The 26,565-nt window shown below is 37.1% G+C and overlaps 1 protein-coding gene across 2 annotated transcripts; it reads left to right on the forward strand.

The window, feature by feature from the left end:
- The first annotated feature begins 253 nt into the window (after positions 1 to 253).
- usp14 (ubiquitin specific peptidase 14 (tRNA-guanine transglycosylase)) lies at positions 254 to 25,710 on the forward strand. Of its 2 annotated transcripts, none has more exons than XM_066682162.1 (16): positions 254 to 482; positions 2,482 to 2,627; positions 3,509 to 3,541; positions 7,662 to 7,766; positions 7,881 to 7,984; positions 8,272 to 8,330; positions 8,453 to 8,583; positions 11,419 to 11,499; positions 12,096 to 12,181; positions 14,475 to 14,589; positions 14,753 to 14,818; positions 14,964 to 15,056; positions 16,388 to 16,516; positions 18,108 to 18,168; positions 20,022 to 20,129; positions 20,549 to 20,967. In XM_066682162.1, exons 1-16 carry the CDS (start codon positions 467 to 469, stop codon positions 20,617 to 20,619), a joined length of 1,404 nt encoding a protein of 467 aa, XP_066538259.1. In that variant the 5' UTR covers positions 254 to 466; the 3' UTR covers positions 20,620 to 20,967. The 2 variants fall into 2 exon arrangements, with proteins under 2 accessions (XP_066538259.1, XP_066538258.1); XM_066682161.1 differs by lacking the exon at positions 20,549 to 20,967 and adding an exon at positions 24,836 to 25,710 and having other exon boundaries at positions 256 to 482.
- The last annotated feature ends 855 nt before the right edge of the window (positions 25,711 to 26,565 follow it).

A 26,565-nucleotide genomic window follows, 5' to 3' on the forward strand; every position in this document is an offset into this window, starting at 1 on the left:
CGCCACCCTAAATAGGACATAACAGATAGAGAAAACGAATTAATTAATTAATCAGTTAATTAAATTTATTTTTGTTTACAATGCAATTTATTCAATCTTATATTTTTCTGTCAACTCACGAGTGCCATTTATTTGTGATAATTTTATTTTCTCACATTACTTAAGAACTTTGTCTCCATGATAACGGTGTTCTTTCAAACAAATTGAAACCACCCGTCTGTGCTGAAAACGCCCCACTGCAGCCTACTCGAACAGGACAAAGAGTCAATCACGGAGCGCTTTGATTCACATGTTCAGTCTGAATGAGCCGCTCCGGAGCGAATCGTTGTTGCTCCAGCATGCAGTTGCAGCGTCATTGTGAGAGAGAGTGAAGTTGAACTTTCTGCTCATAAATAACACATTATAAGGGCGAAGCACAAATCCGAAGCACCTGCTTCACGTATTCAGAGCGCAGAGAAGCAGAACCATGCCCGTATTTACAGGTACGCCTTGTTTTTACTTAAGATTTTAAACTTTAGATATCATCCTGCTCGTCTTTTTGATTCATTCCGATGCTAACAATGCTAATGGCTAACAGCAAATCCATGTGACAAAATTCACAGATTTAATCTTTTATTACTAAGTGAAGGTGTGTATCTTGAAAAAATAGCTTATAATATGATGTTAAGCACTAAATATGTGATTAGTAACATAAATAAACTGCACTCCAGCCTAAAGTATCTTCTTATGGCCTGATATTCATGAACACCCTTTATTCCAGGTTTAATATTAATATTGTCGCGACACTGGTTATTTGACATTTTCTTTTGTCTGTGTTTACATACTAAGGATACGCTATTTGTATACTTTGTGCATAGCCAACAGTGAAACCCGTTATTGCTGAGAAGTCAGATATTTGGCCTTCTTGCTGAGGAGTATAAATATATATATTTCTCCGATTTTTTTCTTGATTTTTTTTTGTAGTTCATTTGAAATATAGCGATATATATAATTGTTCCCCTAGTCCACGACCTCTTCGTGTTATATAGACTAATATGATATTTCACCTACGTTTTAGCTTCTGTATTATGACAACTACTACCTGTTAATAATTATAATAAGTAATTGGAAATGAAAAACGAATGTATTTATAAACGCATACTCGTTTAAACTCTCGCTAAATGTAATATTTTTTTAATGTCATTATTTAGACTTTTTCCTAGTATGTACTGTTAATATAGCCATAATATAACGGACATATGTAAAAACATAAAATGATACACAACATTAATAATGCTAATACTGAACTGTGATTTGTTGATTGCCTTGAACATTCATTTAACTGGTATATTATAAAAATAAATATTCCTAGTGTTATAACTGATCAAAATGTATGTTTGTAAATCTACACAAATATAGAAATTGCCTCACACACTCCAGAACGTTAGGACTAAGAGATTTCTTTTACCACTGTTATATCATCACATCATACATACATACATCACATAAATTACACTTTCTAATCATCTGAGAACTGAGAATACTACTTTTTATTTATTTAGTGTTTTTTTTTTTTGGCCATTTTTGTTTGATGCAAGACTTCAGCTGGTCAGCAGTGTGTGGTCACCATTGTCTTATTTTCTTCTTCATGCTGTGCCATTGGAGAGAGATCTGGACTCCAGGCAGACCTGTTTCTATAACTGTCCATTCTCTCTTCTACATTGACCATACAGGAGGACTATGTAGTTCTACAAATGCAGAACTACATTATAGTCCATCCGTTGCTCAACCTTTATTTATTTTTAATAAACCTACCTTTTTTTTTTTGCTCTTTTTTTTTTTATCTTGATCTTCAATGGTCAGGACCACCAGTGGACAACTACAGAGCAGGTTGGCTGGCCATTTTCAGTGTTGCAGTGATATTGGTGGTGTGTTAGTGTGTGTTGCACTGGTACAAAGTCAGTCTCACACAGAAGGGCTGCTAGAATTCTTAAAGCCCTCAATGTCACTGGGTTACCAACTCAGTCCAAATAGTCCACCAACTCAAGATATCCATCCAACACTGATGAAAGCCTAGATAATTACAAACACATACTGAGCAGCAACAGATGAGTTACTGTCTCTGACTTTACATCTACAAGGTGGACCAACAGTGTCTAAAGTACATCAGGTCCGGATATATATTAAAGTTACCACATGAAGATGTAGACACATATATTCTCTGTCATATGCAGTCTCACAACAGTAAATGTTCTGTATACATACTTTAGGCATGAATTTACTGTGAATCCTCTGGAACATGTCCGGACATTATCCAGACTTTGTGCTAGGGGCCTGGCAGAATAAAGCATCTAATAATGTCTGGGACAAATTGACTAGACATTTACATTCCCATAAACAGCTCCTTGAGGTACTGGTTTACCATACATGTCTGAATGGGACTTTAATAGAGCGAATAGAGTGTACATAGTGTTTAGAAACCATTTTGTGCTTATTTTTTAGTGAATGTGAAATGGGGAAAGGAGAAGTTTGATGCGGTGGAGTTGAACACAGAAGAGCCGCCCATGGTGTTCAAAGCCCAGCTTTTTGCTCTAACAGGTGTTCAGCCAGAGAGACAGAAAGTGATGATTAAAGGAGGAACATTGAAGGTAAAAATTCACCCTCTGTATGATATGGATAACAGTATAACAATTATACTTTTACATCAATATGCCATGTGCTATGTTAAAGCCATATTAGCCAGTCTGCCTGCAATGAGCATGTGTTGCTTCAAGTTCTTGTTGTAAAATAAATGAAAACCACCCAATTCAAATTGTTTTATTCATTTTTGTCTCATTCTCATTTGAGCAACTGATCATGTATCCTCTTGGTTTTTTGGAATGGAAATCTACACTCAATTTCCCTCCCTCTTTGATGGAAATATTAAGATCACGTAGTTACAGATTGGCCTATGTTTTTGTGATCTAAATTTACATTGGTTGAATGAAGATCTGGGAAAACACACCTGTTAACTGAGTAGTATATCGGAACATTAGAGTAAAATTCGTTTATAATGCTTCCACTTTCTCTTGGATTTCTATTTTTTTTCCCCGAGATGATGTTGGGCATAGGTTTGCTGTGATTATCAAGGCTTGTGGACAGTAGGGCAAGGTTGCTGAAATGGACTGAACTTATATTCTATATTTTAACAGATATAGGTGTGATTTGCCAGACAGGGATTAATAAACTAATAATGAGTCTGCCCCCCAATGGTTTCCTCTTGAATACAGTAGAAACAAAACCTCGCTCTGTCTTCTGTCCAGAGATGGAACATTTCAGCTTTTAAAAAAAATCAATACAGAATAATATTTCACTTGACAGGAAAATTATTATTTTTTTTAATAAATCATATAGTTTAACAAAGGACAAGGAAAATGATGAATACATTAATACTGTTTCTGTGATCAGTCAGTCTCAGAATCAAGATTCTATCCATTCCATATTGCCTCTCACTTTGGTGTGTATTGATGTTCATCTTTATTTCCTTTAGGATGATGAGTGGGGAAATATCAAATTGAAAAATGTGAGTATGTCTTTATTTATTATTTATACCGACATTTGTGATTGAGTTTGTATTATAGGGCAGTAGGACAAATTTCCCTGGTTTGTAGCTCATAGCATTGGTGATCTGTTTGTAAAAGCAGAATCATGATCTAAGAATCATACTCTCTTCCTATAAACCAGTGGTTCTCAAACTTTTTCTATCATTCCCTATCTGAGACGAAGGGGAATTTCCGAGCCCCAACTGTCCTGTATTGCCCCCCAAAAATGGTAATATAATACACATGCAGCTTTACATTTCTCTAATTTATTCAAGTAACATTAACTTCTATCTCTAAATCAGTAGCTTAAAATTATAACACCAGATACATGAACATGAATGTTCACAAATTCAAAAATACAGAAAATTGGCCTAATATTTAAACCGTATTTCACAGTTGAAAAGTTTCTCACTTTTCAATCTGTGCAAAAATGAGCAAAGGCATGTGCTGGGCGTAGGAGTGAATTCGATACTGGTGAGGGACACCTGCTGAGTCAAAACCCAACCCATACCCAAAATATTACCTATAAGCTGATTCCTATGTAGATAAGGCTTTAAAATACTGCATTTATAATGATGTGGAACAGCATTTGATTAACATTTACATTAGAGACGCTGTGTCCCAAACAACACAATTTACATACTACACTACAGAAAGCACTGCTAAGGGTGGTAGCTATATAAGTATTTTCATACTATTCACAGCAGCAGTGCCCAGTTTGGGACAAGGCCAGAGACTAACGTCAACTTGCTGCATGTTTAGAGCGCTTTCTCACGACCTGAACACAACTAATATTAACGTTAACTAACTCTCAGATCCCCAAAAACACATGTTGGTAGGTGGATTGGCGACTCAAAAGTGTCCATAGGTGTGAGTGTGTGAGTGAATGTGTATATGTGTGTGTGTTGCCCTGTGAAGGACTGGCGCCCCCTCCAGGGTGTATTCCCGCCTTGCGCCCAATGATTCCAGGTAGGCTCTGGACCCACCGCGACCCTGAATTGGATAAGCGGTTACAGATAATGAATGAATGAACTCTCAGATCCTCCTCTGTTTCCCTAACAGTTATATACAAGCCTCTTTTATAACTATAATTATCCATCTGTTATCCGTTGTGCTCTCGTTACTGACCTCAAGCCCAGAGCTGGTAAAAGCTAATTTTATAAACCAGACTCTGATGGTGAATAGGGGTCCAGTGAAGATAATGATTTGAGCAGCTTTATATTTCAACAGGTGCCTTAATGAAGGCTTAAAGACAGGCTCATTATTAAAGAAATTGTCATTTCTTCAGGTTCTTTGTGCCTCACCTGCAATACTTACACACCCCACTAGTGGGCCATGCCCCACACTTTGAGAAATGCTGCCTTAATCTAATATTAATGTGTTATATATGTAGATTTTTTTAATGGTCAAACTGGCAAAAAAAAAAGTTTTCCCTCTGACGAGTTTCACCACATTGCCTATGCTAAATTGGCACATAAGTAAACTGGTTAGACTGTTTCATGCATTAAACATTCAAACTAATATCTGTGTAATAGTCTTTACAATCCCAATTTCCAGAAATGTTGAGGCACTTCCTAAAATGCAATAAAATTAAAAACTGTAATTGGTTAAATTGCTTTTACCTGCTGTGTTTTTACTGACAAACATAATTGTACTTTGTAAATATAAAAAAACCTCAATAGAATGTAATGCCTACTAGGGCTGCAACTAATGATTATTTTGATAATCGATTAATCTGTCGATTTATTTTTTTTCGATGAATCGATTATTAATCGGATAAAAAAGGAAGACAAGCCAAATTTGGTTTCCTGTCTGTTACTAGCATATTCAGGATACCATCAGTGAGAACAGCTGCTTGCTGTAGTGTGCAGATCTTCTTCAAAACATAGTCAGCAATGCTGGGCTGTTTTTATCTGAGGTGAGATAGAAAGTGTAGATATGAACATACACCTTTTTTAAGTTAATAACTACTGATCTAAAATGCAGACAACAATGCAGGCGAATTGAAATTACATAAATGGATATTGGGTGATGCTGCCATGTACTGAGAATAAAAGGGAAATTCAACTAACACATATGATTAGATATTGTTAAGATATTTAAGATTTTAGAGAACTAATGTTGTAATTGTATAAGGAAAACACAACCTACCATTATTAAAAATAAGCGTTTACATGAAGAATTAACCCAACCGTTACATTAATTATATATTTATCAATATTTAACAGTGTATGTAATGTAATATACACTTGGCTGTGATACTCAAACACTAACACGCAATGCCAGTCAGAAAAGACCTTGAAAAAGGCTTTAAATATATTATTTTAAAAAATGTTTGGATTTTTTTTAACTCTGAATGTAACTGCCGCCACATTTAAGGTGGAACGGAAAACTCGCTAAATACAAGAGTGATATAAATTTACTAAAAATGAGACATCTTGATTAACTACTCTAGCAGGCTCAAGTGACATTAAGTGAGAGAAAAACTAACGTCGCTTACGTTAGCTTGACTAAAACTACGGTTTGTTTTGGAACTGCTGGTCGAGCTGACACATTTAAGGTGGAAGAGAAAACTCGGGGGGATGCTAAGGCTTGTTCGCTAAACGCGAGTGTAATATCAATGTACTAAGAAAAACAAATGTTGTTTAACTAATCTAGCAGGCTCTAGTAACATTTTAGTGAGAGAAAAAGTAGAATTAACTTACTATACTTAATCTCTTTCACACATAGCTCCAACAGGCTTCATTTTCAATGTTCATGCAGTGATGTTGTGCCATGCGAGATCAGCTGTGCACATTTTGCACCTAACGCTGTTCCTTGAATGCGTTAATGTAAAGTGTTCCCATACTTTTGATGACTTGGGTCGTACATTTTTCTCTCTGATTGTGTTAACATTATCCTCTGCTGTGACCGCCTCCGCCATTTTTCAACCCCTTCTTCCAGAGTTCGTCACGTGTAGCAATTGTACCTATGTGTATAATAACTTAGACCCAACTAATCGATTATCAAATTAGTTGCCAACTATTTTAACAATCGATTTTAATCGATTAGTTGTTGCAGCCCTAATGCCTACAAAACATTCAAGTTATGTGACTGGGGCAAAATAAGAATGGAAAAACGTTATACAGTTAACATTGCTCAGGAAGGTTCCACAATTAGCAGTTTAACTAATAGCGGATATTTGCTTTTGCAAGCAAAGATGGGTCATGGTTCATCACATTGTAGCAATCTTTGTAAGAGAACTGTCAGTCAGTCAGTCCAAAGACTGTTTCTCAGTGAACAATTGCAAAGAGTTTAGGCTTTTCACCATGTACAGTTCATAATACCATGAAAAAAAGGGAGTAAGGAGAAATCTCTGCATTCTACCACAATGAACATAGTCACTAGGCCTCTGGAGTACAATGGAAAATCACTGTCACTTAACACAGTCCATCAAGAATTGCAGCCAGAAACTGTATTATGCAAAGAGTAAAGCGCATATTAATTTTGCTCAGAAACGCTGGCTAGGGTGCATCATTACCCAAGGCATGGGTGGTCTGTATTAGTGTTGCATGGTATACCGATGCTAGAAAAGTAACTCAATATTTTGTCATTTAAACAGTACAATACCCCCATATAATGCATATATGTGGAAGTACAATTGATGCATTGGTATTTTGACATCAAGCAACTCAAGTCTTGTTTACAGCATGAATGGACAAATTCCACATGAAATTCCAAAACTATTTAAAAAGAACAAATAAATGAAAAGGTTCAACATACTGGAACAGAGGCATCAATTTCTAAATTTGTTTCTATTTAACATGCAGAATTAAGTTGATTTTTTATGGTTAAATTTAACTTTGAAATCTAATTTGTTAATTCACTAAAGTTTTAATATTAATTATTATTAATATTAATTTATTAATTATTATTATTATATTTATTATATTTATTTTAAGAGAGTTTTCCTTTTTTCTGAAAATGGGATTTGTAGTTCTAAATGAAGATGATGTTATGGTTTGTGAGCATCTGTGTATTTTAAAACTGCCAAATTTATTTTTATTAAAGGTAGTTGTTTTGTTGCTGATAATAACCCTGGTGTTAACCACCTCTGTGTAGGGAATGACCTTCCTGATGATGGGTTCTGCAGATGCTTTGCCAGAGGAGCCGGCTGTAAGGCCGATGTTCGTGGAGGACATGACAGAGGAGCAGCTTGCCTCAGCCGTTAGTGATTCTGCTTTGGACCTATTATAGGATTTTTATTTTTATTTATTTATTTATTTATTTAGTGTGATATTATTGGGTTTCAAAACTGTTGGGTTTGTTTTTATGCTTTAGATGGAGTTGCCATGTGGACTGACAAACCTGGGCAACACGTGTTACATGAACGCCACAGTGCAGTGTCTCCGCTCCGTGCCTGAGCTTAAAGACTCTCTGAGGAGGTACAGCAAGCATCTCCAGCCAAATGTAAAGTTTTGGTTTAGAATAGGACACTGAATGATCACTGGACTACCTTGTGTCTACACTCATTTTCTATTTTATTCACTCCATTGAACATACTGGAGTAGTGGGTACAGTGTGTATGGGTAAGCAGTGATCGTTTAATGTAGAACTGCTCAAATAGTGTGTGTGGGGGGGATTTTGTTTTCCTATTACAAATGATTTTAAAATCATTGATGTGTAAAGCTTTGTGTTGATGTATTTTTTTTTTATATATCTTTGACTGCAGGTATTCAGGGGCACTGCGATCATCTGGAGCCAATGCACCTTCCCAGTACATCACAGCAGGTCAGCATAGTAAAAATCACTGGTATATGTAGCTTTCTTACCGATGTATTGACTAGATTTATCTACATGTCTAATGTGAATAATATGCTGTTGAAACTGCTTCATTGGTCCTTTTGGTACAGCTTTGCGTGACCTGTATGAGTCCATGGATAAAACCTCCTCTAGTATCCCTCCCATTATCCTGCTGCAATTTCTGCACATGGCCTTCCCCCAGTTTGCTGAAAAAGGAGAGCAGGGCCAGTATCTCCAACAGGTACCATTACTCTAAATCCGCTCGATGCCTCAGCATTTCCTAGGAACTTTAAGTTCATCAGGTATGTCAAGCTAAAATGATGTAGAATGTCCTGGAGGGCTTGGCCCTTCATTGTTTTGTGATATTTGTGCTGAAATGCAACTGATACAACTCATCAGTTAATTTCCAGGGTCAGCAGGTACCACAACCTAAACCATCAATCCAAGAGAGTTATCGGCTAAACTATATACCCATGACCCACCAGTTGCCTTACTTTAAATCCGAACTCTAGCATGGTCAGTAGGTTCAATAGGTAACTAAACTCTAATAATAGTAGCATCAACACTTGCAAGGAGTACAATAGGTATAATAGGTCCTCACACTCATTTGCCTTTCAGCAGGGATGGCTTAACATCTAGCCTTGTTTGTGTGGTAGTCTGAGAACCTAAATTCTAATAATAAATACATTCTTACGTATTTTTTATTTTAAAAAAATGTAAGAATGTATTTATTATGGACGATTTAATTGTCAAGTGTTTTAGGGGCCTTTGTACTTTTTTAAAGTACCTTCCATAGGTGCCTCCTGTGGTAATTTGGTTTATAAATATTTGGTTATAATAATCAGAATTTAATTTGAATAAAAGTTTAATATTTTAAGCTAACCCAGTGTATAAAAATATTAAAACTTAATTTCTGAAGATTTAGCATTCAGTAACACCATCTCTATGATTTTAGATATAATATTTTAAATAAACCTGTACAGTGGTTTAAAAGGTTTAGGGACCCCTGATAATTATCATGATTTTCCTTTATAAATCATTGATTGTTCAGATCAGCAATTTCAGTTAAATTTATCATATTGCAGAAGAACACAGTGATATTTGAGAAGCGAAATGAAGATTATAGGGTTTACAGAAAGCGTGCAATAATTGTTTAAACAAAATTAGGCAGATGCATAAATTTGGGAACTCCAACAGAAAAATTACATCAATATTTAGTAGATCCTCCTGTCGCGGAAATAACAGCCTCTAAACTCTTCCTATAGCTTCCAGTGAGAGTCTCGATTCTGGTTGAAGGCATTTTTCTTTACAAAACATCTCCAGTTCAGTCAGGTTTGATGATTTCCGAGCATGGACAGCCCACGTTAAATGTGGATTTTAGGCATGGACACCACAGACTTTCAATAATATTCAGGTCTGGGGACTGAGATGGCCGTTCCTCTGAATGAATGCCTTAGTAGATTTTGAGCCGTGTTTAGGGTCGTTGTCTTGTTGAAGTATCCAGTTCCCGGCGCAACTTCAACTTTGTCACTGATTCTTGAACATTGTTCTTAAGAATCTGCTGATACTGACTGGAATCCATGTGACCCTCAACTTTAGCAAGATTCCCAGTACCTGCACTGGCCACACAGCCCCACAGCATGATGGAACTGCCACCAAATTTTACCATGGGTAGCAAGTGTTTGTCTTGGAATGCTGTGTTTCCTCCATGCAGACTGCCCCTTATGTCCAAATAACTCAATTTTAGTTTCATCAGTCCACAGCAACTTGTTCCAAAATGAAGCTGGCTTATCCAAATGTGCTTTAGCATACCTCAAGCGACTCTGTTTGTGGTGTGTGTGCAGAAAAGGCTTCTTCTGCATTACTCTCCCATACAGCCTCTCCTTGTGCAGAGTGCACTGAATAGTTGAATGATGCACAGTGACACCATCTGCTGCAAGATGATGTTGTAGGTGTTTGGCGCTGGTCTGTGGATTGACTGTGACTGGCTTCACCATCCTTCACCTCTGCTTTTCTGAGATTTTTCTTGGCCTTCCACTTCTGGCCTTAACTAGAACTGTGCCTGTGGTCTTCCATTTCTTCACTATGTTCCTCACAGTGGAAGCTGACTGCTGAAATCTCTGAGATAGCTTTTTGTATCCTTCCCCTAAACTATGATGGAGAACAGTCTTTGTTTTCAGATCATTTGAGAGTTGTTTTGAGGCTCCTATGTTGCCACTCTTCAGAGAAGATGCAAAGAGGAAAAAAACTTGAAATTGGCTCCTTAACTCTTTCTCATCATTGGATTCACCTGTGTATGTAGGTCAAAGTTCAGTGAACTTACAAAACAATTTTGTGCTCCAATAATTAGTGCTAAAGTTACTCAAATCAATAAAACGACAAGGGTGCCCAAATTTATGCACATGCTTAATATTGATTAAGTAATTATTGCACACTTTCTATAAATCCTATAAACTCCATTTCACTTCTCAAATATCACTGTGTTTGTGTGCTGTGTGATTATATTTAGCTGAAATTGCTGATCTGAACGACCAATGATTTAAAAAGGAAAATCTTGATAATTATCAGGGGTGCCTAAACTTTTCATACCACTGTGTTTCTTGATGCGAATTGGGGGCAGCAAGGTGGTGCAATTAATAGTGTCACTGTAGCACTCATCTCCTCATTTCAAGTCACTGTCTAGGAATTGGTTTATTCTCCCTGTGTCTGCAAAATGATTTTTTTTTCCAAAATGATTGACCCCCTGTATCCAAAACTGGGTGGGTGTGGGTGGGTGTGTGTGTGTGGGTGTGTGACATGAATTACCGCCCTGTTAACAGGGGGCTCATACCTTTCACCTAGTAATTCTGGCTAGGCTCAATCCCACCATGACCAATATCAGGATAAATTGATCACACAAGATAAATGCATAAATGATGCACAATCATAAAAGAACAGCAGTAGTGAACAAAATATAAAACACTGAGGTAACAACTATAAATGGCTGGAGATTCTGTGCAGATTAGGTGATGTGAATGTGAGTATCAGTCTAAAAAAATATTAGCAGTTCTAGATCACACCATTTCTCTGTGCTCAGGATGCCAACGAGTGCTGGGTCCAAGTCATGCGGGTCCTCCAGCAAAAGTTAGAACCTCAAGAACCTGAAACCCCAATAGAGGTAAGAATGCAGACATGCAAGAGGCAGTTGTCACTGGTATGGAAAGCTCTTATTTTAATATTAGATTTGCTGGATTTTGCTTTTTGACACATTTGGTATCCAGCAAGAAATGAATTAATATACAGGGTGGGCCATTTATATGGATACACCTTAATAAAATGGGAATGGTTGGTGATATTAACTTCCTTTTTGTGGCACATTAGTATATGGGAGGGGGGACATTTTTTAAGATGGGTGGTGACCATGGTGGCCATTTTGAAGTCGGCCATTTTGGATCTAACATTTGTTTTTTCAATGGGAAGAGGGTCATGTGACCCATCAAACTTATTGGGAATTTCACAAAAAAACAATGGTTTTAACGTAACTTTATTCTTTCATGAGTTATCCACAAGTTTCTGACCACTTATAAAATGTGTTCAAAGTGCTGCCCATTGTGTTGGATTGTCAATGCAACCCTCTTCTCCCACTTTTCACACACTGATAGCAACAAGTATACATAGTATCCAGAACCCTGTATTTCCTGGCAAAGCATGAATAAATATATATGTAGCTGTATTTACTCATATATTTTGTTTTCTTGCCTTCATTGCCTCCAGACAAGTGATGGAGAGGGAGGAGCCATAGCTTCAACTACAAAGAAGAACTTCATTGATCAGTTTTTTGGAGTGGAGTTTGAGACTACGTATCCATTTGGCTTGGTTTGATCAGGGAACACAAGCAAAATACCTAAATACCCAAAGCTATGTTTTTTTTATTTGAGTTAGAGGGTAGAGTGTTAGATGGGCTAGTGCCCCCACACTCTTAAAAAATAAATGTGGGTTTTTCGAATGATGCCATAGAAGAACCACTTTTGGTTCCATATATATCCACACTGGTTTAAGAGATGTGAGTGTGAAAAACTTTCTAGAAAACTTTCTCTTTACTAGTGATGTCCCGATCAAGTTTTTTTGCCCCCAATCTGAGTAAACTTAGATCTTCCTACATAGTTACACAGTGCAAACTTAAAGTATGTGTATATATATATATATATATATATATATATATATAAAATATAGATAGATGGATAGGAGGTCCTTGGGTTACGTCAGTCCCAAGTTACGATGTTTCGTGGTTACGACATCTCCCATTTACTATATGAAGCCTTGTTTCGACTTAAGTGGTTTTGCATCGTAAACGTTGTAACATGAACTTCATGTTTGGTGTGCGCGGCGGAAGAATACACGGTTACGCAGCTCGGGACCGAGGTGTTTTTTGATAATTACTCTGTTAGGATAGGATTAGTACTTACAGTATGTTATTTACGTATGTTCGGACTTGCACCGAAAATCGGTTTACGACGCGACGTAGGAATGGATCAATATCGTAAGTTGAGGACCCTTGTATGTATGTATGTATGTATGTATATAAATGTGTGTGTGTGTGTGTGTGTGTGTATATATATATATATATATATATATATATGTGTGTGTGTATATATCTTGCTGTGTGTATTGGTGCATTGTCATCCTGATACACGGCATCGCCTTCAGGTGCAATGTTTGAACCAATGGATACACAGGCCAAACCATCACTGATCCAACTCCATGCTTCACTCTGGGCATGCAACAGTCTGGGTGGTAGGCTTCTTTGGTGCTTCTCCACACCGTAACTCTCCCGGATGTGGGGAAAACAGTAAAGAGAACAATACGTGTTTCACATTGTCCACAGCCCAAGATTTGTGCTCCTTGCACCATTGAAACTGACGTTTGGCATTGGCATGAGTGATCATTGTATCACTGTGTATATTGACCCTGTGGAGCGCCTGACGGACAGTTCTGGTGGAGAATTGAGGTGCACATTTAATTCTGCTGTGATTTGGGCAGCCGTGTTTTTTAGATACAATCTGGGTTAGCACCCGAACATCCCTTTCAGACAGCTTCCTCTTGCTTCCACAGTTAATTCTGTTGGATGTGTCTTTTCCTTCTTGGTGGTATGCTGACATTACCCTGGATACTGTGGCTCTTGATACATCACAAAGACTTGCTGTCTTGGTCACAGATGCGCCAGTAAGACGTGCACCAACAATTTGTCCTCTTTTGAACTCTGGTATGTCCCATAATGTTGTGTGCATTGCAATATTTTGAGCAAAACTGTGCTCTTACCCTGCTAATTGAACCTTCACACTCTGCTCTTACTGGTGCAATTAATGAAGATTGGCCACCAGGGGTGTGTGTGTGTGTGTGTGTGTGTGTGTGTGTGAGATCATACTTTTTGTTTATGCCTACCGCAACTGGTAAATGTAGCTCTTTGTTGTTCAGTAGCAACAGTTTGTGCGTTACAACTGCTTTACAATAAGTAGAATCATCTTACAACTTGTTCTGTGTTTGTCGTATATTATTATATATTCGTGCATTGCAAATAAAATCATCGGTCCATTGACAACACACAAAAAGGCGTTCATGCTCAGAACCTAATACATTCATTCGTCAAAAAAAAAACAATGATATTCATATTAAAATGCAACTGAAACAATGAAAACACATACTCTGTTGGCTGCATGTACTGTAACAAACTTTAATGGTTTTGTTATTTCTGTTAAGCATCTTGGAAATGGCTTCTTTGTTCAAAGAGTAACACAACAGGCAAATAACTATATCTGCATACTTCAGCTTGATCTTTAGCAAACAGAAATATACTTTTCACAAAAAATAAACAAACAAGAGATCACAGAGAGAACTGTGGAAAGCACATGCTCTGTATTGTAAGCAGCATGAATAAATGTCTCCCCTGAAACATACACCCCAAAACTTGTTCCACTTACTATCTCTACTAGAATAGTTAATGAGAGAACTAACTTATTAGTGTCAGCTACAGTCATTTTTACTGTAGTATTCAACCTTTTAAATAGTGCTTGTTAAGATCATAATCCCAGTATAAATCCATCATGTTTCTTCTAAAGTTTTGTTTTTTAAAGTCCTTTACACCTACCTGTCCAGTATGAAGTGCACAGAGGCAGAGAGTGAGGAGCCCACCAAAGGCTCTGAAAGTCATCTGCAGCTCAGCTGCTTCATCAACCAAGAGGTCAAATACCTGGCAACAGGCCTTAGATTGGTGAGTGCAACAGAAATGTCGTATTTTAAGGCTGTTTGAAAACGGCAAAATTTTGTTTATCCTTAGCAGTAACACAATTTTTTTTCATTTGCAATTATGGATGTAATACAGTATAAAAAAAGTGTGTGTGTGTGGTTCATTATTTTTCTTTCTTTTTTTCCAGCGACTACAAGAAGAAATAACAAAGTTTTCCCCATCCCTACAGAGAAATGCTCTGTATAATAAATCGGTATGGGATTGTAGATTATGTATGTAAAAAGACAATTTTAATTTTGGAAGATTTATAGATCTGTGTCAATGAATTTTCAATGAATACATTTAGGTTTTCTTTTTAAATGTGCAGTGGTATTTATTAACTCTGTTTCTCTCTGCAGTCTAAAATTTGTCGCCTGCCTGCTTACTTGACTGTTCAGATGGTTCGCTTCTTCTACAAAGAGAAAGAGTCTGTTAATGCCAAAGTTTTAAAGGTAGTACAAACACACACCAGTTGTTTTTTTTTTTTTTTTTTTTTTTTTTTACCAAAACAGTAAAAGAAAGCAATATAGAGTGAAAAAAAATGACAAACTATTTAAATTAATTGAAAGTCTTTATCATAATGTTGTTAAAATTGTTAAAACCATTGCTTAATATCCAACCATATGTGAACATGACGTGAATTAAAAGCATCAGGATACCAGACACTTAGGAAAAAATGTGTTTATACGCCGTACCTCATCTGTGGCCCCAGTCATTCCCATGCAGCAGCTCCTGGATATTTGGTGGGATTGATTCATCACAGAACTTTGCTAAAGCCCTCCACCATATATACAGACTCCAAGGCTGCTTCGGTCTGTAGTTTTAAATTAAAACTTTATTGTTAATCATTTCTTTGACAAGAGGGGGATGTGTCTCCAGCTTCGAGGGAGTTTATCCATGCCACTTTTGCCTTTGCCCTGCCAACCTTAATTTTGAATTGTGTTTTAATTCTCAGTTTCTGTGAAGCTGCCTTGTGACACTATTGGGTTGTACAAAGCACTATATCAATAAATTTGTCTGGACTACTCCAGCAGCACTGCATCTCTGAGACCGATCCACTACCCTAATCATGTCCTGACCATACAACAGAGCAAAGCAACAGGTGGACTAGAGTCTGTAATTGTAGAAACAGAGTGCTATTGTATGCTCAGTGGGGCTGAGAATGGAAGGTGAGGGTAGAAATCAAAGTAATTTCTTGATTGAGTTAATGTCACTGGTGTGATATACCAAAAGTCACAGCAGGTAGTGCAACTATCACACAGCTCCAGGGTACTGGGTTTGTGGGTTCTATGGGTGACTGTCTGTGAGGAGTGTGGTGTGTTCTCCCTGCGTCTGCGTGGGTTTCCTCCAGGTGACTGTCTTTGAGGAGTGTGGTGTATTCTCCCTGCGTCTGTGTGGGTTTCCTCCGGGTGACTGTCTTTGAGGAGTGTGGTGTGTTCTCCCTGTGTCTGCGTGGGTTTTCTCCGGGTGACTGTCAGTGAGGAGTGTGGTGTGTTCAAAAACACACGTTGGTAGGTGGATTGGCGACTCGAAAAGTGTCCATAGGTGTGAGTGAATGTGTGAGTGTGTGTCACCCTGTGAAGGACTACAGGGTGTCTTCCTGCACCCAATGGTTTCAGGTATGCTCCTGAACTGGATAAGTGGTTACAGACTATGAATGAATGAATGTCTATAATATTCTTCTTGTAATGTGTAAAGTCCTTTCTAATAACGAAAAAATGAATGGGAAAATGGTGAAAGCTGTGTGAAGTACCTCACTCTGCTATTTTGTTTGTGTGCACAGGATGTAAAGTTTCCCCTAATGCTGGATGTGTATGAACTATGCACTTCAGAACTACAGGAGAAAATGGTGTCAGTGAGGTCAAAATTTAAGGACATGGAGGACAAGAAGCTGGAGAATATGCAGCAGAAGGCAAGCTTTTAAATTTTCACACTTTCTCTCAGACACAACCCTCCCATTTAAGCTGGGTAGTGGATGGTGAAGACACTGAATTTACTCACACAAAGGAAATAAGAAAACATCAAGAGCGAGAGAGCTCCAGTGTGCAAGCGCAGAATGTTATTTCATTAATCAGTTTATGAAATGTTCATTAAAGGAACACTACATAATATATTTTTACCATATCAATTACATCTTCAGAATCACTGTGATGCTCCTGTAAATATGGAGAATGGAGCCTCTGTTTGCTCTCTAGGCTTTGCACTACAGAGACCGCACTATGTAAAGTGTGTAGGTAACCCCATCCTCCACTGATTTTAGTACAGCGCTGTAAAAATGAATTACACTAAGGGAGCCCCAGGAGCAAAAAACACCAACCTACCATCTAGTGATACTTTGAAACAAATCTGCCGACGAGGAGAAAGAATTTTGAGGAACATCTACAAAATAAACATGTAACTCCTTTTTTTTTTTCATTTTTAGTTTACTTCATCATTTAAACACAGCAACTGTCCTTCACAAAAGTTTATTATGAATTGACCAATAGAAATGCTCCAAAATTACTTGGTATAAAATCTTTTTACATTGACTTCCATTGAAATTTAGAAGTGCTTTTTTCCCCCTCTCCTATACTCTTGGACAGTGATGATATATTGCTTTTTATTGTTAAAATGTAATCTAGTCAGTGCCATAATCACAACTTTTTTTCTTGTGTAAACATGTTGCTTGAATGTCATTTCAGTTTTGTAGTCTGGTGTGAACAGTCAATAACAGGATTTCCCCTTTTACATGTGTATGTACATCACTACAGCAAGTTAAGCAGAGCTTTTTCCCCTAGCTTCAAAAAAAAAGAAAACATAAACATATCATCAGCCTTAAATAAATAAAAAGATGTCTTGTCAGGAACGTCACAGGCGCTCAGTGGGACATTCGACCTGTGTGTGTGTGTGTGAACACGCAGGCTTCTGCTGGCATAGCTGGGTGTGTACTCAGTGTACGGTGCTTATCTCAAGCAGCCAATGGCTGACTAGATCCCTCCCTCACATCAAAACAGGGCCAGAGCTCAGAAGCGAAGCTTTTTAAATGGGAAGCGAGACAGCGGAACTCAAAGGCAAGAAGGTCTGAATCTGAAAGTGAAAGCTTAACTGAGAAGAAACGCATGAAAATTACAAATTTAACAAGTAAATACAGAACAATGCATGGGTTGTGGGTATGTGCAAATGAGGGGTGAGAGGATGCCAGTGTGAGTATTGAGAAAGAAGGTAGCCCTCCAGATCTGATTAGTCAGCTAAAATGCACCTGCACTTGTACATAGAAATAGGGAAGGCTTCAAATCTCGAGAGTTGGACCCATTTTGCGCTTGAAGACTCCCAACTTCAGATAGCTAAACCATTATAGGATGGTTCAGCTGGCTCCTTTTGATACATCAAACCATTACACCACTACACCACTCTGGAGCCCAGTAAATCCATATTGTAATACCCAGATCCTCACAGCTTTAGCAGTGTGGCCAGAGGCAATGGGTAAAAAGCATTGATGTATCTTCCTGTCTATGCTCTAACAGATCAATAAGAAGCTTGAAGCCGTAAAAGATGTGAAATATGAACCCTTCTCATTTCCAGATGGTGAGTGTACAATCCCCAAGCTTTGGTTAGTCTTTAAGGCTTTATAATGACTGTACACACACATGACTTCCATTCGTGATATATCATTGATAAATGCATCTCTACATTGGAGGTCTACAGTTTACACAGAAAACTAATGTAAATCAGTTAATTGGCCTCATTCATGAAATGTGAGCAGAATGAATTTGCGTGTAAAACGTCCGTAAATCACTTTTTCGTAAATATCCGGGTTCATCAAAATGTTCATAGTCTCAACATGTTCGTATGTACAAACAAAACTTACACCTGCTCCTGAAAAGTGTGTGTATGTCCGAAAGACATGACTTTTTAAATAAAAGTTGGTAAAGATAATTAAAATGCAAAAACTAAATGAATAAATAATCAAACGAAATTTCACAAAACAGTCCTCTTCCTAATTCAGCCTGTTATTAAGAGCAATTTCCAGTAGCTAAAAAGTAATTGCTTGCTGAATTATTTTGTTACTCATGTTATCAGGCAGTTACTTAATATAGATCATTGAAATATAAATGTTTTTGGTCTGTAACCTGTGCCAGTAGCTGATTTTGTGCTGCTGCTGGATTTAACAGACAGCTCTGCACAGAGAACTTTTAACTTTTACTGGTTTATTAGCCAGTCCAAAAACACATGTTGGTAGGTGGATTGGTGACTCCAAAGTGTCCCTAGGTGTGTGTGTGTGTGAGTGAATGTGTGTGTGTGTCTGTGTTGCCCTGTGAAGGACTGGCGCCCCCTCCAGGGTGTATTCCCCGCCTTGCGCCCAATGATTCCAGGTAGGCTCTGGACCCACCGCGACCCTGAATTGGATAAGCGGTTACAGATAATGAATGAATGGTTTATTAGCTGAGTGATTTTAGATGGTATAATCCTTCTAATGCCTGGCTATACTTTCACATAAGTGAGCAAAAATATACATAGAACGAATCTAAAAAGTACAGACTTGATTACACTTTCATAAAATTAATTTCTACTCAGAACATTTGTTTTCTTTTGCCTTATAGTAGAGATTTTAAGGCTTTTTGCTGCAGCCCCTCAGTCTGAGCAGTTCTTTTATAAAGCGGTCATTTGAAATTCATGGGTGACGATTATGGAAATTATATGTTAATTGTAAAGAAATGTGCACGTCCACCCAATTTGCGAAGATCTGGTTTTCACTAATATACACGTTCTAGTAAAAATCTGTTGTATATGCAGTGTTCATGAATCTGGCAGACGTTTCGGGAATGTCCATTTGTTCGTACATTACGCGCAGTTTGCTTGTGTTTTTACGTAGGTTTTGTGAATGAGGCCCATCGTCTGTTTGTGTGCACTGTATATAGTCTTTCAAAAAGGTATGAACGAATGTGTTTTGTTAAATATTTCTAGGCAAAAATAAGTGTAAACTTTCTCTACTAAGAATACCCTCTGGAGTGTGTGTGTGTGTGTGTATATATATATATATATATATATATATATATATATATATATATATATATATATATATATATATTCAGATTACATAGCACAGTTTAAATCTGTCATCCTTCTCTTTCTTAGCTTCATAGATCACATGAACAAATGTGTTTCTGAGAGCACAAAGTCTAGTTAAATGGAGTAAAACAAACACAGAGAAATAACAGTACTGTTATAGTGAAAACAAGAATCCAGTGCTTTTGCTACTCGCTCCACACTCCTGAGCTCTCGTGCTGAATTTAGCTGTGGCTCACTCTCATTTAAAGGAACAGACCTGCATGGACAGGGGAGAACATGGCTAAAACCTGTAGCACCTTTTGTCTCTACGTTTTCTGTGTTCTATTGAATGAAGTTAAGGACAGTTGTCTTTGTGTGCATTTTTTTAGATCTAGGTTCCAACAACAGTGGCTATTATGACCTGCAGGCGGTTCTGACACATCAGGGCCGCTCCAGCTCCTCTGGACATTACGTGGCTTGGGTCAAAAGGAAAGAAGGTAAGATGCTACCTCTGACGCTTCTTTAACCCCATGATGACAGTAGACTTCGTGCTGCCACTCCTTTTTAAATCTGCTACACGAGTTACATCAGCTATAATTTCGCTAAATGCATTTTGCCTCATAATTCTTAAACGCTGGTAGCTAGAAACAACTTTTGCCACTTGGACCGCCTAATTTTCATTAAATGCAAAACCTACTCTTGTGAACTAGTCCCTGGATTTTGACCCAATATTCTACACAGCTCCGGCACGTTTTTACGTTTTATTTTATATATTTATTATTATTTTTAATATTTAACATGCATCCTTAGGGGGTGTGTGTATACAGTGAGGATGCATGTCAAATATGAACAAAATCCACCTGCAGCAGGTGCTACAATTGGTTAATAAATTGTTGCATGTGTTTTTGTGTTATAGCCCCACCAAGGAATGCAGTCACAACAGAATTTAATCATATCATCTGTTACTCATTTAGATCAAGCCTATGAATTTTTCTAATGTTTTGGGAAAGCATTCCTGAGTTACAGCTATATTTGTGTGCTTTGTTGAATACATGTTCAACCCATTATTGGGAGGGGCCTGTAAGCCACACAGTAATAATTATCAATAAAATGTTGGATTTTCATCAAAGTTCAAGTCTTTAAGATTCTGCTGAAACCACATATATCCATATTATGTAAAAAGAGTAGAGAGCAGTTTGCATTCAAATCTATGCATATTTGCATTTCTAGGCTGAATGCTTACAATTAATAATGTAATGTGATTATAATTATAATTGACAAGCCTGACACTTTTGCAAATACATGTCTGCTGTAAAAGTTGGTAGTTTTTGTTTATGAAAGTTTGAAAATTCCCCATTTTAAACAAAGTTTACCTGAGTTTTCACACATTATTTAATAAATCTTGAGAAAATATGGTTGAGTCTCAAAGTAAAATATTTATTGCATCTTTTCTTTGGCTGGAGTCCCTCAGTCAGTGCAGCGCTGTTGTAAATAACTGGTTCTATAACTTTTATTATGGATTTAACAATTGTGATCAAATTTAAATGTTTTCCTCAATGTCAACCTAAAACTGTATGTTAAATATATTTTCATTTTGTTTTAATGATAAAAATTTAATGTTTTTAGAAATACTTGCAAACCTGGGGATTGATTCCATATTACTTCACCATTTCAAGAGGCTCAGGATGTGCTAGGGATCCACAAGGCACTTGTGGCATAACACTAAAGCTGCTGCCTTCTTGGCCCATAAGTTCAGGGTTCAAACCCTGCGCTGGAACACAGATTAAAAAAAAAAAAAAAAAAGTGCTCATGGATGCCTGGGGAGTCTTATACACAGAGGCTGTTAAAGATTGTTAAACTATAAAAGAAGTATTTTAAAGTTCATAGTAATATTGCAAAATCTGGATGAATTAATCAAGTTTTAAAAAGCATGACATATGTTTAAACAATGGTGTGGAACATGCTGTTAGTACTGGAACCAGACGACCTGGGTTCGAGTCCAGTGGCTGTTTCATTTGGTGTGTAATGTTTGATTGTCTGCTGATCCCAATTCAAACGGTGTAAAGAAAGCACAAAAAGCCTTGTGCCACAGTTGGAGCATGTTGTTATTATTACAAGTTTAACATGGACGAAAGAATGAAGTACGTTTTGAGTAGATTACCACCCCCCCCCCCCCCACACACACACACACACCACACACACACATCCCGTTTGGAGGTGTTTAATGCGTAGTTGGCCCGAACTGCTAAAGGTGTGATTGTGCTTGACGTGCTATATTTAGGGTTCAAGCACTAGAGTGCGTAGAACCCTATTGTATTTGTTACGGTTTTTCTTATTATTATTCTTTTTCCCATTTCTCCTGTAAAAGTCATTGTGCGGAAGAGACCGTAGGTCGTACAGACTCCCCACTTGGAGGGTCGATGTAGTTTGTGTTCGTCTCGGAGGACAACAAAAATTACACTGATTGGCCCAATGGTGGTGCTATAGCGAAGTGAAACGCGTTTAGGTACATATCTCCTACACCGTGAGGCGTAGAGACAAAAATCTTTTTATCCCATATTCCTTGGGTCCTGACAAATCAAAAACGGGTAAGTCAAAATTATTTTTCGTACGTTATTTTCACGCGAATTTGCCAAACCTACTTTTGCGAACTAGTCCGGGGATTTTTTTTCCAATTCTCTTGAGCTAGGTGCCAAAATGTTTGCAGGAGTCTAATGGTTAATAATTATAAAAAAAAAAAGTTGAAATTTCGGTTCAATATGGCCACCATATGCAAATGAACCTCTTCGGCTTATCGTGTGTTTAACTTACAAATTTATAACCATTTCATACTTTACTTCAAATTTCATATTCTACTTCCAGATATGATTCTGAGGTAGCATGTCAAAGGAGGAGCCAATATTCATATAGGGGGCGCTGTAAATGCTACAAGTTTATATCTCAGCATCCGCAAGGCAGATCGGACCGCCGTTTGGCATGCTGCTTCTGTGGGCAAGGCTATAAGTGGAAAATTAAATTAAGGACAATTCGATTGGGGCAAAATTGTGATCGTCATCGGCCAATCAGATATCAGCAGATGTTTGACAACCTTAACAAGGTCCAATCATCATGGGATTTGAATGTTATGTCCTTGGTGGCACTTCCTAAGTGCATAAAAAGTTTTGTAACGATAACCTCTAGGTGGTGCTATATCAAGAAAATATGATATATCTCAGAGAAAATTAAGCGTATCGACACGCAGTTTACTTCTCTGTATACTCTGCAGAGGGCCTCACAACTTTGTAAGTGTTGTCAAAAAATGCATCGTATTTTCTCAATGACAATCACCAGTTGTTTAAAATTGAATCTTTTCGAACTAGTCCGTGGAATTTCGCTCTATTCCCAAACAATTGACTTTGTTAGAATCTGCAGAGTCTGTACGTCAATAACTATCAAAAAAAGTTCAACATTTGGACAAACTGTTGTTGTAATAAATCAATTAATCGAAGTGTGTGGAGCTTTAAACATTCTTTCAGCTGTAACTCAAACAAATTAAGCCCAATCAAGACCAAATTTGACAAACCTATGTATGGCCTTACTATGAAGAAGCATATACAATGACTCCAATCCACCAAAAGGGGGCGCTACAATTGGACAATAGCCGATTAAAATGGGCTATTTTTGTGTTATAGCGCCATCTAGGATTGCAGTGGCACCACAATTTAATCATGTCATCTGATCCTCATACTGATCAAGCATGTGCAGTTTTGAAATTTTTGGGGAAAGCGTTTTTGAATTATAGGTGCATTTGTGATTTCTAGAATTCATGCTGGATCTCTATTATTGGGAGAGGCCTGTGAGCCACATAGTGATGAAAGTTCAACATTTTATTGATAATTATTATATGTCAGGTCTTTAGGATTTGGCTGATAAAACATATGTCCATTTTAGGAAAATATCCATATAGTAGTACTCCCTTAAATAGTTCTGTAGGTGCATTTATACTATAACTGCTTAGCAACACTATGCTACAGTAGTATATTCTTTCACCACCAGATAGAACTACAAAACTAAATATTGTTTTGTTGATCTATATAGAGGTTAAGATCCTTTTCACCTGCGCACGTCAATGGTCATACCATATGAATATTTATCATAATTAAAAATTATAAAGTCACCTATACCTCTTCAAGTGGCCATTTACCCTCACTCAGTACATCAGAATAAAACAAAACATAAAGATATTTCCTGATATCTTATAATCATCAAATTAAAAGAAATAAACACTTGAGATATATCAGTCTGTGTGTAATAAATGAGTATAATACAAAAGTTTAACTCTTTGAATGGAATTACTGAAATAAATTAACTTTTTCATGATATTCTAATTTTATGATCAGCACCTGCAATATACAAGTTTATAGTATATATTGTATATAGTAATATACAATATTACTATTCTGAAGGAGTCTTTGATTTTTAAAGCATTGCTCACAAATTACATGCATCACACAAAGGCCCTCTGACATCACACAGAAACAAACACACCTCAGAGACAGTAGAACACACGTCACAAACACAAGCACCTATTACAAATAATCTGACACTGCACATACCTACTTGGCTCAATGTCTAACAATTTTGTCATAGCCACGAATGTCAATACATCCTCTCCTGATCAATTCATAGTACAGGAGTTGTCAGATTTGACTTGACTGTCATATTAAGCCAGTTAGTGCTTGAACCCACAGATAGTCGGTAGCGGCTCTAGTTATTATTATTATTCATGTTGCTATTCATTATTTTAGTCATTTTTAAAGATTTTTCACATAGCTAATCTTTAGCTATTGCAAAACCTTGATGACGCAACTAGCCACAAAACAGTAATAAAGATGCAGTATTTTATTCTGCGTTGTTACAAACATTAATTTTTAATATTTTTTTTGTATTATTATAAGATAACTGGTTGGAAGTATGAGGAGCAGAACCATGAAAAATCACTTTTTAGAATTGACATTAAAATAAATGTATCATTGGCTGTCATCCAATCATATCACAGTGCAGTTGCTACAAAAAGATTTTTTACAGGCTCTCTGAAATGTACAGAATTTTTATTAAAGTAATTATTGCTCTAACCACATACTCAGAAAATAATGCTATAAATACAAATTGATAGTGTCGCACACTTTAACCGAAATATTTCCCTTTTTGAATCTGTTTGTAGATGAGTGGGTGAAGTTTGATGATGATAAAGTGAGCGTGGTGACCCCTGAGGACATCCTGAAGCTGTCTGGAGGCGGAGACTGGCATATAGCGTATGTCCTGTTATACGGCCCTCGTCGCCTGGAATCTCTTGAGTAAAACCCTCAGCAGTAGCCTCAAACAAACGACCAAACCACCACACGTACATGAATACCATTTCAATGCACTGTCTGCATAGATGTGCAATAAAATCCCTGGTGTCTTTCAAATATCTGATCTTAGCTTATCTGCAGTCATCTTCATAACAGCTGCACAGAAGCCACTTGTCAGGTGGGGGCTGTGTTTTTTTTTTTTTTTTTTTTCGGTTCTTCATCCCGTGGATTTGAGGCAAAAAAAAAAAAAAAAAGTACTTGATCTTGGGCTTTCAGGAGGAGTATTTGGAAAAAGGTTATTTCCTAGCTTTCGTAAACATTTTATATCTTCATAAACATTTTATATTTTTAAAAGCATAAGACCAGGCGTTCATGCTTTACATGCCTTCAGCAGTCGTCAGTGAAAAGACTGGGTAATTGAATGCTGGTGGACTTATTAATCAAAACATGGGTTTTGTCATGCATTCTTTGAAAAACAAGACAAGACATGGACAGCTCAAACAAACCAAAAAACTCAAAAGTTTGGGCATCCTGAATGGGGGCTAAATATGTGCATTTTGAAGGTGGTGTTTTTTGTGTGCTTGATGTAACAATACCCATATTATAAGAAAAACAATGAACGCCTCTCACATTTATCAATCATCTGTCCACTGAGCTTCACCCACTCTTCATCTGTCCAGACCACCCTGCCACAACTGCAAGGAACAAAGTTTAAGTTATTGACTGCTGGCTTTTCATAATTGGTGATTAATAAAAGAATAAAATGATGCCAATGGTGTTTGTGTGGTATGTTTCAACACAGGACCTGAAATTATCAAAACACTATTCAGTTTATTTATGAACACATTAAACAATGGTGAAATATACCACCATATTCTGTGTAAAATACAAGAAAAAGAAAAAAGGTAGCTGAACAGAAAAATTCTTTTTTTTTTTTGGACCATTCTACTTAAGTTGCTCTGTTTTAGTCTTTTTTTAATTACTTGGTTTAGATTTGCCATTTAATGTCTGTCTGCAAAGGCTCTCACAACAACTGTTAGTTTAGATAAGGTTTACAGAGCACTAGCAAAACTTTCATGCTTCTCCAAATTTGGAGCCACATTGTTTTTCCAGTTTAAAATTGCTGAGCTAGCTTACCAAGATAAGGCTGGAAGTGACCAAATTATCTATAATGCTAATGATTAATTATACTTCAAAATGCATAGGATAAATGACTTCAAGTGAATAACACACAAATGTGAGTGCATTGACAAAAAGTTACTGGATTTAATTGGGATGATTTTACCAGTTTTCTGATAAAATAATTAGGAAACAACACATGTGATGGAACAAGGGTCTGTTCTAAATATGGGTGCACTAGCCCTGTGATAGGGTACTCCTTCTAGTAAATCATTTTTGGTTTTCAAATACTTGACAATATTGGGGCATTACAAGACAATAGTGAATAAAGTAAACGAAAAGTCTAACTATATGCATGATGGAGACTAATTTTTATGATAGAATTTAAGTTTTAAATTGAATTAAATCAGGAATGTAATGACTCCATTCCTGACATAATTCATCAAAGAAAGGCTCTTTGGCCTGCAGCCATACTTTAGAG

The sequence above is a fragment of the Hoplias malabaricus genome, chromosome 9, assembly GCF_029633855.1.
Source record: "Hoplias malabaricus isolate fHopMal1 chromosome 9, fHopMal1.hap1, whole genome shotgun sequence".
NCBI classification, from domain to species: domain Eukaryota; kingdom Metazoa; phylum Chordata; class Actinopteri; order Characiformes; family Erythrinidae; genus Hoplias; species Hoplias malabaricus.

Bases quoted from the DNA above. Each gene is read 5' to 3' on its own strand.
- usp14 (XM_066682161.1), top strand. The intron at 3,542-7,661 runs GTGAGTATGTCT...ACCTCTGTGTAG, and splicing joins GAAATATCAAATTGAAAAAT to GGAATGACCTTCCTGATGAT. The intron at 7,767-7,880 runs GTTAGTGATTCT...TTTATGCTTTAG, and splicing joins AGGAGCAGCTTGCCTCAGCC to ATGGAGTTGCCATGTGGACT.